At 55.4% G+C, this 18681-nt stretch overlaps 1 protein-coding gene across 1 annotated transcript in view; it reads right to left on the bottom strand.

The window, feature by feature from the left end:
- STK11 (serine/threonine kinase 11) overlaps positions 1-13655 on the bottom strand; it is a 32349-nt gene extending 18694 nt beyond the window's left edge. The window contains exons 1-6 of the mRNA XM_021546166.3: positions 12448-13655; positions 7342-7425; positions 4099-4188; positions 3198-3330; positions 2593-2729; positions 2087-2214 (exon numbers count right to left, since the gene is read on the bottom strand). Coding sequence (XP_021401841.1) covers positions 2087-2214; positions 2593-2729; positions 3198-3330; positions 4099-4188; positions 7342-7425; positions 12448-12737 — 862 coding nt within the window. The 5' untranslated portion in view covers positions 12738-13655. The remainder of the gene's footprint in view (positions 1-2086; positions 2215-2592; positions 2730-3197; positions 3331-4098; positions 4189-7341; positions 7426-12447) is intronic.
- Between the last annotated feature and the right edge of the window lie 5026 nt (positions 13656-18681).

Consider the following 18681-nt stretch of genomic DNA (forward strand, 5'->3'; position numbering starts at 1 on the left):
GAGCTGTGTCCCTGCATCCAGCCTGTGTCCCTGCACCCAGCCAGGAGCCGTGTCCCTGCACGGAGCCAGGGGCTGTGTCCCTGCACGGAGCCAGGGGCTGTGTCCCTGCATCCAGCCTGTGTCCCTGCACGGAGCCTGGAGCCGTGTCCCTGCATGGAGCCTGGAGCCGTGTCCTTGCATGGAACCAGGAGCCGTGTCCCTGCACCCAGCCTGTGTCCCTGCACCCAGCCAGGAGCCGTGTCCCTGCATGGAGCCAGGGGCTGTGTCTCTGTATCCAGCCAGGAGCCATGTCCCTGCACGGAGCCAGGGGCTGTGTCCCTGCATCCAGCCTGTGTCCCTGCATCCAGCCAAGGGCTGTGTCCCTGCATCCAGCCAGGAGCCGTGCCCCTGCACCCAGCCTGTGTCCCTGCACCCAGCCCAGAGCTGTGTCCCTGCATGGAGCCTGGAGCCGTGTCCCTGCACCCAGCCAGGAGCCGTGTCCCTGCATGGAGCCAGGGGCTGTGTCCCTGCATCCAGCCTGTGTCCCTGCACGGAGCCAGGAGCCGTGTCCCTGCATGGAGCCTGGAGCCGTGTCCCTGCACCCAGCCAGGAGCCGTGTCCCTGCATGGAGCCAGGGGCTGTGTCCCTGCATCCAGCCTGTGTCCCTGCACGGAGCCAGGAGCCGTGTCCCTGCATGGAGCCTGGAGCCGTGTCCCTGCACCCAGCCTGTGTCCCTGCACCCAGCCAGGGGCTGTGTCCCTGCACCCAGCCTGTGTCCCTGCACCCAGCCTGTGTCCCTGCACCCAGCCAGGGGCTGTGTCCCTGCACCCAGCCAGGAGCCGTGTCCCTGCATCCAGCCTGTGTCCCTGCATCCAGCCTGTGTCCCTGCACCCAGCCCAGAGATGTGTCCCTGCACGGAGCCTGGAGCCGTGTCCCTGCACCCAGCCAGGAGCCGTGTCCCTGCACGGAGCCAGAAGCCGTGTCCCTGCACCCAGCCTGTGTCCCTGCATCCAGCCAGGAGCCGTGTCCCTGCACCCAGCCAGGAGCCGTGTCCCTGCACCCAGCCCGGAGCCGTGTCCCTGCACCCAACCTCAGCCCCTGCACCCAGCTCGTGCCCCTGCAGAGCTGACACACTTCCAGCAAGGAGGCACTCAGTGTCCCCCAGCCCCTCACCAACCCCACAGAGCACAAGGACTAGGCAAACCAATGTGAAACAAGACAAACATCTCACATCTGGGGACTGATTCCTCACAAAGAGCTGAGGAGAAAGGAGAGGTTGAGCCTGTGCTCAGGGCTGAGGAGCACAGCTGCACCTGGCTGTTCTGCTGCCGAGGAGGCACTGGGAATGCTGGTCGGGCTCTCCCACAGGCTGGAATCACATCCCAGCTCCTGCCAAAGAGGCTCACCAGACTGCTGCTGTGCACAGCACAACTGCTGCCCTGCCTGACCACTCAGCTTCCACAGGTCGAGACTCTTCAGCACTATACATCAAACTGCTGCAATAAGTGATGAGAATAAAAAAAAACCAAAAAACCCTACAACTTTCTCCCCACAAAGTGCCACTGTCCTGGTCCTCATGGTCCTATCCCAGCCCTGCTGTGAACCTGGGCACCTGTCACTGCTCCAATATCCTGCAGCTCTGAATTTGAGGGGAAGGAAACAAATGGGACTTGAAACAAACACAGAGGTGAGGTTGATGAGGAGGGACAATAGACCCAAGTACTCAGTGTGTGACATTATGGAAAGCCTGGACACAGCATCTGAGTGGTCTCACTGGCCAAACCTGCACCAATGCTATTATGCCATTTCAAATTTAACCTCTTGTGGGCTTTGTCTTTAGATATAAAAGCTTCTCACAGCACAGGAAACAATGCAAGAACCAACTCTATAGAGCAGTGGCTGCGAGCTGTGCAGGGTGCTAGTGGATCTCAGGAAAACACCAGCTGAAGATCTGCCAGAGTCTTGTAAAGCTCTAAGTATAACCTCCCTGACTAAAAGGATCCCATATCCCCACAAGACACTTGGAAGGAAGCTCTGGCACTGTGTAAGCTGAGGAGTTGTTGCATCTATAAATGTTACCCTTTTGGAACCAGCTGGGAAGACTCACCTCTCAATAAGTCTGAGAGTGGAGGACCACAATCCTCTGGAATTGTGTAGTCGCCTTTCCCGATGTTTTCAAATAATTTATAGATATTATCCCCCTCAAAAGGGTACAGACCCGTTGTGATGTTGTATCTGTGAAGGCAGAAGGAGAAGCAGGATGAGAAGCAGCACACAGGTACCCAGTCCTTACCTGACTACATTAGCCAAAAGCAGCCAGGAGGAAACCAAAAGAGGAATATTTGGCAGGATGTGCAAAACCTCTTTAAGTTTAGCCTGCCTTTGTCACAGTCTGGGACAGCAAAAACTTAAAAATAAATACTGGAGATACTTGTGGTGTCTGTTACTGCCCTGGCTGGCAGAAGTAGAGGTACTTTGGGGAGCATAAACCCACCCACAGGAGCGAGCAGCACCCCCCAGCACACAAGAGAGGTGATGACAGAGCTGGGCCAGGACTGAGCTATCTGAGGGTGTCATTAGTTGTGAAGTTCCTGGGGGCTCCTGAGCACTCACAGCGTCACCCCTGCAGACCAGATGTCGACTTTAAAGCCTGAAAAGGTGTCAAGGCCATTGGCAATTTCTGGGGGCTGGAATGCTGGCGACCCTTGGCTCGTCCTGCACGTGTCGTCCTCCGCAAACGGATGCAATGCCTGAGGCAGGAGAGACCAAACAGTGTCAGGCTTCCAAGGAAAACAAACTGTGACTCTTGGAAAAGTTCCACCTGGGAAACAAAAGGGGAAAACTCCTCTACTGAACATCTACAGATGATAAGATCATGCCACCACAGCAGCCACACGCCACAGTGACAAGTCTTGCACCTCTCCTACCTAAGACAGTCTCCATATAAAAAGAAGGATAAGGTTATGTAGCTTGTCCCCATTTCCCCCCACTTTTGGGCTCATCCAAGAGTGACATCTTCCTTCTCTGTGTTTCCTGAGCAGAGGTTTCATGCTGTTACCAAAAGAAGTGCTTTGCCAATTGCAATAAATATTCAGTCTCTCAGAGCACTCTGCAAGTGCAACAGAACAAAAGCCTAAATGCACAATAAATCAATGACACCACAGAGGTGACCTCAATCTAGAATGTCCCCTTCTGACTTCGCTGTGCTTCTCACATACCTCTGCTACGCCTAAATCAGATATTTTTAGTGTCCCATTGGTTGTTAGCAGGAGGTTCCCCGGTTTTATATCCTTGTGGACAATCCCTTGGCTGTGCAAGTATTCTAAGCCATCTATAAGCTGACAAAAGTACCTGCAGAGAGAGGCAGAGGGGAAAAAAAAAATCAAACACTTTTAGCCAGTAGAAAAGAGCTTTTTGCTGTGGTCAGATACTCTGGGCCATCATCGTAACCCACATGCAGCCTGGCAGTTGTAGAGGCAAGTGTTTCATCTCAAAATACCCAGAAATAATATTAGTGTGCCTGAATTTCACTTAGGCTGTCTGTAATCTCAGAGATATCTTAAAATAAAATGACAATATGACCATAAAATTATGTAGCTGCCAAGGATTTGCTGCTCTGCCCTGATTTGATCCTGACAATGATTATTGTGTCTCTATTCCCAGAATTCTCAGGTTTCTTTCCTTGAGGAGTAAAAAGGGCTCCAGCTTATCCCAGCTAACTACCCCAGCTACCAGATCATGCTGGATATTGCCAATCCCTAATCCATCCCAAGGCCTTTAAAGTCTTTTCTGATGCTGAACTGTGGCTTGACCTCCATTTAGGCAGGAGATTCCCCCCTCAGACCCCTTGGCAAGGCAAGAGCACAGGGACCAGGGGGGCTGTTGGGCAGCTCAGGAAATAAAGCAAAAATAACAGAAAAAAATCAATAGAAGGATGGTTTTTCTCCCAGAATCTAAGGGCAATCCCCACTGGCCATTTCAAAAGCTTTTCACTTTTTTGCATGGGTGTAAAATATGAAATTATTGCACAAAGCCAGGTTTGCTTTCAAACACAGTCTGAGCAGAGCAGAACGTGCTCTCCACTCAAGAGAACACAGCAGGGAGAGGAACAGAACTTACCCGTGAGCCTGAAACACTGGAAACCTCTTTTCTGGGACACTGTCCAGCATCTCCTGCATCCCACACACACAGTACTCCATCACCATATACGTGAGGGCAGAGTTAAGGAAGCTCCAGGGTTAACACTCCTGTGTGTTAAACATTCCTCAGATGGGCAGCAGCCTCATCCCACAGGGAATGGCTGCACTTCCCAAGCACTGAGGGATGTTATTCCAGCTCCCACAGGACAGGAAAGCACCTACAGGAAAATCCTTCTGCCAAATGAGCATCTGCAGCTCTGTGACCAGACCTGCAACAGGATGGGAACTCCACAGAAAATAAGCTGGACATCTCACAGGCATGACAGAGAACAGGGAAATACCTTGAAGTAGGCACAGAAAGTTGGGATCTCCCTGGCAGAAGAGCTGCAGCCTGTTCCCCCAGTGCCCTGCGTGTTCTGCACCTGAGATGACAGTGAGCTCCCACCACCTTCCCCAAATTTGGTTACTCCTCCGCCCCCATCCCAAACAACCCAGCTGTGTGCTCTGTGGAGCAACTGCTGATTACCCCCAGCCCCACAGGAGTAATCCAGCAGCAGGAAAAAGGATCTTTGGAGAGATGAGAAGCTATGTGAAACCACATAGATAAAAACAGTTACAACAGAATGCCAAGAGCTGGTGGCACTTTGCAGCATTTGTTCCCTTGCAGCATATTCCAGTTTTTATCTCTGTAAGCTTTGATGCTGGGGCCAAGAAATGGGAACCAGACTGCCTGATGTTGTAATTGCCTGTTTCCTCCTCTCCCTGGGCTTTTGAAGGCCTGGGAGAACAGACCCTGGGACATATTGGGAAGTGTCCTGGCAGAGCAGAGGCTGCCAGGGCTCCCCTGCAATCTTGAGCATAGTCAGTTATTCCTGCAGGCAGTTGTCTTCTTAACCTAAACCCAAAATAAGTTACTTTTGCCCCAGGAAGCCACCTGAGGTAGAAGAGGCAGAAGGGAGACTCCTGTCCTGTGTGGGATCTGGGCTAAAGACTCTGCTGCCTCTTTCCAGCATGTTTCATCCAGCAGCTTCAAACACTGAAAATTAAATTCCTGCTCCATTCCCCATGAGCTGCTATTTAGAGAGACCTCAAAATACTCTAAATATACCCTAAACCATAATTTATGATGGGCATTAAGACTCTTGGTAAATCAATAAAAGCAAGAACAGAAGAAAGAGCTCCCAAAATTCATTCCTTTGGAAGAACTCTGTGAACTACTTCTATCAGTGATTTGGAATACATCAACTCTCCCACTGTCAGGAGAATAACAGTGATGGTAGATAATCCAGACCAGCTCCTGGGGAGCAAAGAGGCTCAAGGACAGCCTGGCTGGGTGTCATTAACAGCCAGGCTGCTCCTCACCCCTCCCTGGTCACTGATCCACTTCAGGTTGATCAATCAGATTAGAGAACAGACTTCCAGGCTGGAGCAGATCTATTACAGGTGCCCCAAGCTCTCAGTTCTCCTCCTCAAGGGCTTCTGCTCCCACACTCAGCTGTACACACTGGTAATGGGATCCCTGGGATGCTGCTCATGGAACTGGGTTCATTTTCTGCCTGGATGAGCTCTCCATTCACCACTAGCTCTGCACTCCCAGCCACAGCAGGCCAGCAAACAGCCCTTAAATACTAAAAGTTGTTGATATTTTTAATCCTGTCACCACAGCTTTCCCTTTCCCACAGAAAATCACTGAAGGTTTTTATTAGCTGAGTTGCTCAAACACTGTCTTAACCTGAAGGAAGCCTACAAGAAAGATGGAGAGGGACTTTTTAGAAGAGCACACAGTGACAGGACATGGGGAAATTGCTTCACACTGACAGAGAGGAGGGGTTAGATGGGAGATTAGGAAAAAGAATCTTCCCTGTGAGGACGGTGAGGCCCTGGCACAGGTTTCCCTGAGAAGCTGTGGCTGCCCCTGGAGCCCTAGAAGTGTCCAAGGCCAGGTTGGATGGGGTTTGGAGCAACCTGGGAGAGTGGAAGATGTCTCTGCCCATGGCAACGGGTGGAATGGGATGAGCTTTAATGTCCTTTTTAACCCAAGCCATTCTGTAACAAACAGCTCAAGCCTGCAGTGCACAGAAGGGAACAGAATCCTTCCTTCCACAGCCCCAGTTTCCAATCCCACTTGCTTGTTCTGGAAATCAGCATTTTCCTTTTTAATCACCAATGGGGAAGTTGACATCTTCCCCTAAACCCCAACTCTGCCCCTGTGCATGACTAAGGGCCCTGCCCCCAGGGCAGCCTCAGGGAAACAATCCCTCTTCTGCTGGATCTCTTCCCAAACTTGATGCTCATGTGGCTGCTCAAGGTCTGCTCTGTCACAGCCCAGGACACGCAGCACAAGCAGCAGCACCAGTCAGGAGCTGGGGAAGGGCCTGAACAAAATCATGGATGAATTCCTGCTGCAAGTTCCAGTGAAAACAAATTCCCCCAATTATTGCCAGAATCAGCACAGGGAGAAATGAACTTTGTGAGAGTGTAGAAGCAGATAAAGATAAAAATAACAAAGTCAACCTGTCCTTGAAAAGAAAAAGCACTGAAAACCAACTCTGGACCAGCACTGCTCAGGAAGTCCAGCAAGGAGCATCCTTGGAGAGATCCCATTTCCCAGTGATGGTTTTGGGTTGTCATCACCTGGTACCAACACACGATGTCTCTCTCGGGCTCCTTTTCCCCATGCTGCCTCCTCCCTTCTACCTAATTAAACAGGATCTGTCTATCAATAATTGACTCACAGTCCCCTCACTCTGTCGAGGCCACAGCACAAGCAGAAGTTGTCACAATACTTTATCCTAATGATCTGGTGGCAGAGTGTTTGATCTAATTAATGCACACAATGAAATTAGTCCTTTTCTGGAGTACTGTAATAAGGAGACAGTAGTTAGAAAACACTGTCAAAAATAAAAGGATCCATTGATAACATATGCTACAAAGGATCAGATCCAGGAACTTCCCCAGTGGTTCCAGGCAAAGTGTTCTCAGTGTTGCAGAGTCACACAAAATCCAGTGAAGTCAGGATAAAATTGCCTTGATCAGTATCTGTGTGAATTTGTGTTTGTGTGGAAAGTCTGCCAGGTAGGCAGGATGGTTATTAACAGTGAAATCAATTTAGCTGCAAAAATTTAAGAAAAAGAAACATCCAAAAGGGCCTTTCCAAAAGCAGAACTACAGCAGAGAACAGTGGGAGTTCAAACCTGATCAACAGCCCTGTGCAAAAGGATATATTTTCTGCTTCTCCTCGTTGTACAACACATCTACCAGCTGGATGACATTTTTGTGCCGTAATCTCCGCAGGAGCTGGATCTCCCTGCAGGAATAGACAAGGAAAAAGTTACATTGAAAAAGCTTATTCCCAACTCCATCTCTTCCAAAATTTCACCCAAACTCAGCTTGATTGAATGGCTCAGAGACCTGAACTGAATCTTTTGTTTGTGGGGAATAAATAAGGTAAAACAGTGAGGAGCCACCTTCCCTTGGCTTGGGGAGGAGTCCCTTGAATGTCACCTACTGTCAGCTGTTCTGATTTTTGTCTCCAGGGATTTTGTACTTGCCCCAAACCACGGTTTAGTCTCTTTTGCATTAAACTCATCCTGCAAAATCCCACTGGATGCCAGCTGTGGAGAAACAGGCAGAGCAGGACAGTCAGGTCAGGGTGGTTCTGTTGGTGCCTGGCAGTGCACGTCCTGCTTTTCACTTTGTTCTGCTGCTGCTCCATCCTGGGCTGTGCTGAGCTTCCAAATTCTCCTTGCCAGCTCACTTCCAGAGAGATTTGGCCAGTGCTTTGAGCAGTGTGGTCACACTTCATCAGCTCAGCCACTGGGAAGCAGCATTACAAGGAATTCTGAGCACAGCTTTGGAAGTGAGAGCCCCTGCCCAAAGCCAGCTCAGAGCCCCTCACGGGCACAATTAGCAGCTCCAGTAATGAGCTGGGGCTCGCACAAAGGCTGAGCAACAACCAGGAGCTGCTCCTTGGAAAGAGCTTCTCTGATGCAGGAGTGCAAGGAGAATCCTTACTGATCTTTTACGGATGCCTGAGCAGTATGAATTATTTCACTACCAAAGTTAAGGCCAGAGACTTCTTTCTCAGCTCTGGATTTAGAAGAAGCCACCAAGAGCCGAGCAGAGACCCAAGATACCACAGCAAAACTCCCAAGTATTGTGTGGACATGGCAGACAAGTCTAATTATAGGAATGACCAAAGGGCTGAAGGGGATTAAATTAGCACAAGGAACAGCAGCCACTGTCAGTGTGGAGCTGAGGAGATCGTGCAGCATGAAAGGGCCGAGGGCTCCAACCAGGGCTGCCAGAGGGGAGCAAACCCACTCAAACACAACTGCTTTAAGGCCCAAGTGTTTGGAACACATTTAAAATCCTGATCCCAACAGCTCATTCCCTGTAATACAGCCCGGAAGCACAAACACTAATTCCTCCCACCTTCAACAGACTAATAAATATCTCATATTTCTGTAATGATTTTTCCCCCCCCAGGAGGCCTTTGCAAACCAGTCCAAAACGCCAGGGCCATGCCCCCACCACTGGGGCAGAGGCCAAGCCACCCTTTTCCCAGAGGAAAGATTACTTCTATTTTTAGCTCCTCTCTTGCTCTGGAATGCCTGAGGAGCAGGGACAGCCAGCCCAGTCACCTCCGATCCCATCTCACTTTGCAAACCCCTGGAGTAGGGGAGCACAGGTCTCACCTTCTCAGAACAGGCCTAAATTTGATTTTTTTTTTTCTTTCAAAACTACCAACAAAACTCCACCACAGCTCACTGCAAGTGTGTGACCAGACAGACTGCCAGAGGACAAGACCTGCTTCCAAGTACAACCCACTGGAAGGAGACGAGGGGGGAAAAGACCTAACTCGAGCTCTGTCAGATCCATTAAGCTCATCCTGGTGGATTAAGACTTATCCCCTGCAAGGTACCAGCTCTGGCAAATAACAGGGGGTGTTGCTGCTCAGAACTGTAAATAGCAAAGCTTTCCCCCTTGTTCCATGTGCCACACCACTTTGGAACATGCCAAAGGCAGCCAGGAAAGCAAACTTCCTGGACATCTCCACTGTGAGATCCAGCTTGTTCCGAGCCATTCCTGCCTCAACAAAACCCAGCAACACAGCCAAAAGATTCATTCCCTGCCTTTGGTTCCACAAGGTTCTTCCCACAACATCCTAAAAGCTTTAGAAGTGCAGCACCTCTCCAGGACTGTGTGAGCCCAAAGGCTGGAAGTGCCAGGAAGATTTCGGTGTCACTTTTTCTCTTTCCTAGTCCCAAGGGTCCATCCACATCCTGCTCCTGCAGGGATGTCTGGCATTCCAAGTTCTGTATCCATCACAATCTGTGCTCTTCCTTGGAGTACAGGTCCCAGCATTTCACCCAAGCAAACATCCAGCTGAGCAGAGGAAACCCTTGAGCCACACGGCTCCACGGGGAACATTTCTGAGGAGGAGGGATCAGCCCATTCCCTGAGCTCACACCTCCAGGGCTTCCAGCAAGTCCTTCCCCTGTTTGGAGGTTCCAGCATGGGACTTGCAGACCCCAGGAACAAACTGTCCCAGCACAGCCCCATAACCCAGGTTGACCCTCCGAGGAATTCCCAAGGAGCACAAATTCCAACCAGAGCAATTGCCGAGGTGGTAAGTACAGCACAGGGCACTTGGGATCCCACAGAGCCCCAAACACTTAATTAACGTGTCAGGCTATTAGCACACGGCATTATTAAACCTCTGTTGCTGCTGCAGCCACAGGCTGCCAGGTTTTCCTGCCTCTTTTTGGCAATCCCACTAAACTCCTTTTTTTTGCAGGGATGAGATTCTGCAGTGTCTGCCTGACTGAGCCACCTTCACCTGCTCTAAAGAGAAATGAAGATTCTCCCAACAGATTTAAGGAAACTGTGTCTTAAAAGTTCAAGCCCTCAACATCCTCTCCATGACTTGGAGAGCCCTTCAGGGCTCATTTTTCTGGGGCAGAAGTGGAGTATTTTGGGGTAGAGAAAAAGCATTTGATTTGATGTAAGTCCCAAACACATTTAAGTTGTAATTTCTGGGTCTCCAGAACACCAGGAGAGAGGGCTGGGGCAGAGATGAGGCTGTGGCCTGGGATATCAACAAGGAGTGACCTAAGGTTGGCATTATCATCCTATTTCCAGCCAAACATCTCCAGCTCAGACCTGTATGAGCCTCCACAGCTCATTACTGCACTCTCATTCCTCCCTGTGTGTTACTGCTTGTGGAATTACCCAGGGGCCACTGTCTAGGAACTGTATTCCACGGAATTCCTTGGATTACATGCTATCAGCACAGCTGAAGCAGCACTGAGGTGCCCTGTGAGGGGGCAGAGGCAGGAGCCCACCACAGTAACTCAATCACCTCTGCCCAACAACCCAAGCCTCATGTGCAGCTTTTCCCTGTGGTAGGAAACGCTGGAAACCACTTCAGTGATCAGATTCCAAAAGCGAAAGCAGAACCCACAAACTGATCCAGCCCACAAACTGATTTCCTGCTGTCCTGTGCACAGGAGCAGTTTTTGGGCATAAACTCCTCAAAGCTGCTCCAACACAGTGATCTGGCCATGTTGACATTAAAATACTGTGTCAGTGTCCTGTCCAGCACTACCTGGAGACTCCACAGCACCCTGTTCCTCCCACATTGACAACTCAGACACACGGGTTTGGTCACAGATCTCATACCCAGAGCAGACATAGGGTGCACTCCCTCTCACAGCAGTGCTGATCAGCTCAGAGTGCCAGGGGGACCAGGGAACCACAAAGTACAACAGTTTGCCTTAAAATTCCCCACTGAAGCAGCAGATAAAGCACACGGATAGGTGGGCAGAAGGAAAAGGATGAGGGAACAGAAATAAGAACTTGAACTAAAGTAAACCCCTGGGTACAAGGCAAGACCTAAAATCTGCCTTGGTGTTTTGGAGCAGGTGGGGCTGAGCCAGGAAACATCCACAGAAAGCCCCTTTTAATAACTCCCTTAATGGCCCATCTGATACTCACAGCCCCATTCTGGGCGTGAATAAAACCTCCAGGAGTTCACGTCAGGACACTGGAGCATTCCCATGGCTCTGAGAGCAGGGAACTCTCCTGATGTGGGCAAGCTCTTTTACCTAATTTACATTGAAAGCTTCCCTAAGGAGGAAACTATCTGCACGTTCCCCAGTGGCAGCTCTGGATGTGCCCGTGGAGGGACCCAGGGACGGGGCTCTCAGCCTCCACCAGAAAAACAAGAAACATTTTATTACACATTAACCAAGTTTGCTTGCTCCTGAACCTGAGCCAGGAAAGGAGAGACAGGGAGGTCCCAGCCTTGGGATGTGACTGTTCCACAGCCAAGGCTGTCAAAAAAGGTTGGAAGGCAAAGTGAGAGAGCACCCTGACAGCAGTCCCGGGACAGGATGTGAAATATCCCACGGCTAAACTGGGAAATCAAACTGAGGGACAGACACAGGACTCTGCAGGTCAGGGCTCACCCGCAGCAGAGCACCAGGAGAGTTTCCTCGACCTCTCGGAGCTCTCCCTCCCAGCCTAGATAAACCCTCATGGGTTGTTTGGGCTGCAGAGGCTCCTGCACAGCTGATAAGCAGCTCCTGGCAGGGCTGGGACGCAGCTGCTGCGAGGTCCAGGGAAGGGAAAGTTCCCACACCAGCCCCACGGATGCAGCCCCACATCTGGCTTCTCCTGGGGTTCACTTCCATGAGGGTTTTGTGCCCTGAGTAACCAGGTGTGGTGGAGGCACAGAGAGCTGACAACCCTTGGCCCCATTTTACAGCCACAGAAATCAGCTGGGGAGAGCCTTGAGTAAACTCCCAAGGATCTTAGAAATGAAGCCAAGGAAAAAACCCAAAACTTCCTGTGCCCATGGGGTGCCCCATATATTGGATCCTGTTCCAGCCACCTTCCACATGGGTGGGAGGAGGAATTGCCACCACAGAGATCTCCAGGGCCTTTGGAACACACCTGGGCAGATACAGGAATAACCCTGTGAGGACACCAAGTGTGTTTGTAAGGTCTCACCTTGCCCAGGTGCAGCTGGCTGGGAAAGGTGAGAGGACACAGAGGAATTGCTTTAAGAATCAATATTTTATCCATTAAATGACACCAAAGTGGTGTATTCCAGACTGTCCCAGACCTTGGGAACCTGTCCCTTCCCTGTGCCCAGCCTTACCCAGAGCATTGGCTGCTGTTCAGAGGGAAGAGATCCCTAAATACCTGTGGATTAGGAAGCATTTCCACAGCAGAGCCATGCTGTCAGCTAAAACAACACAGGAGCTCAGCTGGTAAGCAAGGACCAAGTTCACCCCCTCGGCTCCCAGAACTCTTTACTCACTTTTTCACGTTGGCCTCCCCATTGGGGATCCGGCGCAGCTTCTTCTTCTTCAGGATCTTCACAGCTCTCCTGCACAGGGTCTCTGAGTCCAGCATCTCCTTGACTTTGCCATAGGAGCCCTCTCCCAGCAGGTCTCCCATGAGGTACTTGCCGATGAGCTTGGCCCGTTTGCGCCGGGGCTGGTAAATGACCTCGGTGGAGTCGATGCGGTGGATGAACGTGTCCATCCCCACCGACATCAGCTCGCTCTCAGCAAACATTCCCAGCTGCTGGGGCTCCTGCAGATCCATCCTGGATTAAGTTCCTTAACCTGTTTTTTTCCTTAAGCGCTCAGGGCTTTAATCCTGTTTGTTAAGTTTCCAACACTCCCTTTTTACTCCTTCTCGGGAAAAAAATATCCAGAAGATTGTACAAACATGAATAATAATTAAAAAAAAAACAAACAACCAACCAAAAAAAAGAAGGCAAAAAAAAAAAACAACCAAACCTAAGAGCTGCTTCCAGGTCAGTTGGATGCCAAAAGATCCCGGCCTGGCTCCAGAACGTCTTTGAAAAAGAACATAAATCTGTGACGGGACACACTCAGTTTGGGACTCACGTTGCTTCCGACCCGGTCCCGCTGCCGGGGGCTCTTCCCAGTCAACTGGCCTTGACTGGGCCCAGTTTGATCCTAAAGAGTTAGGTCATCTCCAGGCCGTCAGGCCACCCCGTGGAACCAGAGCAGCTCCCAGTCCCTCTCGTGACTTTCCATCCCTAGGAGCTCATGATTCCCAGCTGGGGTGGGCAGGTGTGCTCCCACGGCCCGGGCGGGGTGCGGGGGGTTCAGCCGTTGGGGAGCTGGAACCAAGTTTCCTCGAAGGAGTTTTCCGAAACAATTCTTGCGTCTTCGCTGTCGCCTACAAAAGTTTGAGGCCTTCGGTGCCTACCGAGAGCTCCCGGGGGCATCCTTCATCCACCGGGATTCCGCCTGGCACATGATGTGTCACCGCCTCTGCTCCGGGTGTCAGCGGTGCAGGACGACACAACCCAGCCCGGCCCCGCCGACCCCGGGGGGGGTCAGGGGGACCCTCTGCCCCAACTCCCGGTTCCTCCCGGGGGCACCGGCCGCCCGGTGACCGGCCGCTCACGGACGGGGCTCAGGGATGCCCACCCGGCCCGGACGGTCCCTCCCGCACTTCCCACAGGTGTCACCGCGGCTGGCAGGGCACGGCGGGGGAGCAGAGAGGGGGGACAGGGGACGGGGCACTTTTCAGCGCCACAAAATCAGCGCCGGGACGGGGCGGACTCCCGGGGGAGGGTCGGTGACCTCCGGGCCCTTCCCAGCCCGGGCCGGGTCCTTCCCCGCAGGCAGCTCCGGCCGCTCCCGCCGGTCCAAACGGTGAACTAGGGGAGGGGGGCTGAGGGCCGAGTCCCCCCTCCCCGTCGCCAGGCGGGGGAGCCGGGCCGGGCCCCGGCGCCGCGCTCCGCCCCGCCGAGCCGCCGCCTCCCGTGTCCCCCACCAAGTTCAGGGGCCGCCCGTCAGCCGCTGCCCCCTGGCGCTGCCGCGGTCCCGTTCCCCGTCCCGGCCGCGCTGCCCCGTTACCGCCCGCCCCGCCGCGCGCGCGCCGCCGCCGCCGCCGCCGCCATCTTGTCCCCGCCCGCCCCCGCCGTTCCGTCCCCCCCCCCCCGCCCCGCTCCGCGCCTCGCGCCGCCCCGGCGCGCGCCCCCATTGGCCACGCTGTCGGCCCCGTCCCCGAGCGCTCGAGCGCTGATTGGTTGCGGCCGCACCACGTCGGGTTCCGGTTGGTTCGTTACAAGCAACCCTCCCACCCACTCCGGCCGGCGGCGGGGCGATATGATAGGTTAACCGGGCTGTCAGTCACTATTAGAGGCGGGGATTCACGTGAACTTCATATGTGATAGGCCATTGGAAATATCCGTCGCGACCGAGGGCGGGGCTTGCGTCCTGCGGCGCGATATGATAGGCTGCGAGCGCTGTCAATCACCGCTCGGAGGCGGGGCGGTGGGACGTGAAGGGTGGAGGGCAAAGGGCAGGCGGGAGTCATGGAGACGGGACCGGGCACGGAGCCGGCCCTGCCCCGGCGGGGACCGGCCTTGCCCCGGCGGGCTCCGGCCTTGCCCCGGCGGGGACCGGCCTTGCCCCGGCGGGGACCGGCTCTGCCCCGGCGGGGACCGGCCTTGCCCCGGCGGGCTCCGGCCTTGCCCCGGCGGGGACCGGCCTTGCCCCGGCGGGCTCCGGCCTTGCCCCGGCGGGCACCGGCTCTGCCCCGGCGGGCACCGGCCCTGCCCCGCCGCCCTCGCGGTCCGCCTGCCGCGCCCGGGTCGCTCCGCTGCCGCTTCGGGTTTGGGGTGGCCCCGCTCCCCCCCGGTGTCCGCTCGGTGCCGGCTGCACCTCGTCCCCTCCTGCCCAGCTGTGCTCAAGTCCAGCCAAGCAGCTGCGAGGGCATCCCCAAAATAACGGCGCCCGGCTCCAGCGCCCCGGGCAGACCCCGGCACGGCCCGGGGGAATGGGCTTCTCCCGGGGCCGCCACCCCTTCACGGCCCCGGCCGCCGCAGAGACGCTTCTCCTGCGGGCACCCTCCGGGGGCTCGGAAGGATCGGGCTGCACAACGCTGCTCCCCCCGCAGCGGCGTTCAGGGGTCTCCTCCCGGTTTCACCGGATACCGGAGTCCCCTGTCCTGCTCGGGGAGTTGCGGTAGGACAGCTCCGGCCTCTGCCGTGCCTGCTCCCGCCGGGAACGTCGGTAACCGGTGCCGGTAGATGGGGTTTGTGCAGTGCCAGCTCAGAGGAACCGCGATGCCCCTGCGGCCGCCTCCTGCCCCGCTGTGAAACCCTTTGGCGAAAGGGATTCAGCTGGGATTGCAATGGGGAGCACCAGCTCCCAGAGCTGACCAGTTAATTTGAGGCAGGGCAGGACAAATCCCTGAATTCTTCCTTTCCATGAGAGCCATTAGCTCTGCATGAATTCCAAAGCACAGGTGGGAGAGCCCTGAGCCCGTTTTGGGGGGGCCTGGGCAGGATCAGGGCCCCCTGGGTCCCCAAAGGGTCAAAGCACTGCGACGCTCCAGTTTGTTCAAGGAATTTGGTTTGTTCAAGGAATTTGAGCCTGTGAAGGTTCGGGAGGAGGTTCCAAGGGCTCCGAAGAGGGAGTGTAGAGGAGGGGGCTGCTCTGCCGAGCTCTCCAATCCCGCTAGCACCGCCTTTCCCTCCTCCCTCAACGGCTTCTGTCACCACAGCCCCTGGCCCTGGGTGATTTATTTACTCCAGGCTTGGCGCCGAGTCCAAAGTTCTGGAACCCATCCCCGAAATTCTGGTAAGTGCTGTGCATCCCCTTCCCGAGGTGTTCCCAGCAGTGGGAGGGCAGAATCGGCTGGAGGAGCTCCTGGCACTCCACACGCTGCTCCCTGCCCATCCCACTGCCTGTTCTGCTCCCTCTCCCACCAGGGTGACAGAACGATCCCCCTCCAAAGGCAAAATCCTGCTCGACTCTGCAGGAATGGGTCACTGGAGCAGGGCAAGCCAAGAACTCACATGGGGTGTCCCCAGGTACCCCCAAACCCCTCAGCCTGTCCCACATTGGGGCTGTGGATGCATCAGGCAAAGCCAGAGGCTCTTGGGTTTTCCCAAATATTTGCACCAGCATCCAGTGAGGACGTCACAAGCTAGGGGAACTGGCTGACACCTGCCAAGCTTGTGGCACATGGGGCACTGCAGGAGCTGTCCCCTCACCCTCCACAGCCCAACAACCCGGCCAAGGGGGCACAGAAGGGTTTATTCAGACATGGAATGGTTTTGTGGGACCCTGGCACCCCAGCACGGTTCCTGCCAGGTCCCATCCATGCCCCCTGCACAGCGCCAGCCCCGCACTGCCAGGACCCTGCACAGGGCAGGGTCTGTCCCCTGGCTGCCTCTTCCCACAGCTCTGGGGGCACAGGGCCAGCTGGCAGCATGGCTCCACAGCCCTCACCCCACGGAAAGTCAGGGGATTTCCAGGCTCTGGGAAGAAACAGGAAGTGGCAGTGGGTGACAGCAGCCCGGCACACCCCAATGTGGAGCTGCTCTGCAGCTGAGCCCATGGGATCAGCGCCCAAAAACGCCCATCTTTGTCCCCATTTCCTGAGACTGGGTGTCTGACAGGGACCAGCTGCCTGGGAAGGGCTGTTCCTGGAGAAGCCAGGCTTTTTTCCAGGGACATTGCTCCTGTAAAGGGGCAAACAGACCAGGACACAACTCAGCCATGTCCCCACATCTTCCACCAGGGCAGGCACAGGACAGCCTCAGTGCTCCCAGCTCAGCATCACTTCTGCTTCATTGCCTGTCTTGGGGTTTCTGTGTGAATTGGGGTCTCGGCTGTGGTGGGAGGAGAAAGAGATCCTGGTAAGGGAAGTCCTGATTTGGTGGTTCTAGGAGGAGGCTGATTTGGTGCTGGATACATCCCTGTGTGTTCTCCCACTGTGCGTATTTATTTGTATTTGTGGAACACCAAATAAAGAGCTGGGGGGGAGGATTTAGAAGAAAGATCCCTGTAAGAAGGATGTTGGAAAATGTGGCAGGATTGCCTTGATTAATCACTATATGCAAATGAATAAAGAATGGGAGAAGCGGACCGGCACAGAACTTCCTGGTTCCCCCTTTGCCTCTGGCACACACCCAGCATTCCCAAGGACCCGGTGTTAATGTGGTTCCCATCTGCCAGTACTTCCTATCCTGGGGATAAATCAGTTCCCTCTGGCTGCTCCTGTGCTGGTGTAAAAACAGACCCATCCAGGAGGCTTCTGTGTGACCCCTCAGGATTTTGTTCCTACCTTGGGACTCCAAAGGTGGCATGAATTCAATGCAAGCAATGGGAAATTAAAAATATTAAAAGGCCCAGTGTGGGGAAAACGGGTGAGGAGCCTGGGATGGTCAGAGCAGGTAGTTCTCCAGCCCTGTGATTCATTTAATTCCTTCTGCCCCGGAGGCTCCCTCTGCCCCGTGGGTTCCTTCTGCCCCGAGCCTTTGCCGGTCTCCGGAGGCACGGGCCTCGCTGTCTGTTCATCACTCAGGGCCACCCTGGCCCGGTTCTCCCGTTCCCGCTGCCCCCGGGCCCGGTTCTCCCGTTCCCTGCTGCCCAGTCCCAATTCTCCCGTTCCCACTCCCCCGCTCCCGGTTCTCCCGTTCCCCACTGCCCCCGGGCCCATTTTCCCGTTCCCTGCTACCCAACTCCCCGTTCTTCCGTTCCCCGCTGCCCACTCCCGATTCTCCTGTTCCTACTCCCCCATTCCCGGTTCTCCCATTCCCGTTCCCCACTGCCCCGGGCCCGGTTCTCCCGTTCCCCACCCCCCTGGGCCCGGTTCTCCCATTCCCGCTGCCCACTCCGGTTCTCTCGTCCCCACTCCCCCGTTCCCGGTTCCCCCATCCCCACTCCCCCGCTCCCGGTTCTCCCGTCCCCACTGCCCGCTCCCGGTTCTCCCGTTCCCCACTGCCCCGGGCCCGGTTCTCCCGTTTCCCCACTCCCCCGTTCCCGGTTCTCCCGTTGCCCACTCCCCCGCTCCCGGTTCCCCCTTCCCCACTCCCCCGTTCCCGGTTCTCCCGTTCCCCGCTGTCCGTTCCCGGTTCCCCCGTTCCCGGTTCCCCCATCCCCACTCCCCCGTTCCCGGTTCTCCCGTTCCCCGCTGTCCGTTCCCGGTTCTCCCATTCCCCACTGCCCCGGGGTTCCCCACTGCCCCGTTCCCGGTTCCCCCGCTCCCGGTTCCCCCGCTCCCGGTACCCCATCCCCGCTCCCCCGCTCCCTGTTCCCCCATCCCCGCTCCCCCGCTCCCGGTACCCCATCCCCACTCCCCCGCTCCCGGTTCTCCTGTTCCCCGCTCCCCCGCTCCCGGTTCCCCCGCTCCCCCGCTCCCGGTACCCCGTCCCCACTCCCCCGCTCCCGGTACCCCATTCCCACTCCCCCGCTCCCGGTACCCCATCCCGGTTCCCCCGCTCCCGGTACCCCATCCCCGCTCCCCCGCTCCCGGTTCCCCCATCCCCACTCCCCCGCTCCCGGTTCTCCTGTTCCCCACTCCCCCGCTCCCGGTTCCCCCATCCCCGCTCCCCCGCTCCCGGTATCGCATCCCCGCTCCCCCGCTCCCGGTTCTCCTGTTCCCCACTCCCCCGCTCCCGGTTCTCCCCGGCTCCCGCTCGGTCGCCGCCTCCCTTTCCCCGGAAGCTCCGCGGCCCTCCCAGCATGGCGGACCCGGAAGCGGCGCCCGGCGG

This window comes from Lonchura striata, chromosome 28 (genome assembly GCF_046129695.1).
Source record: "Lonchura striata isolate bLonStr1 chromosome 28, bLonStr1.mat, whole genome shotgun sequence".
NCBI classification, from domain to species: Eukaryota; Metazoa; Chordata; class Aves; order Passeriformes; family Estrildidae; genus Lonchura; species Lonchura striata.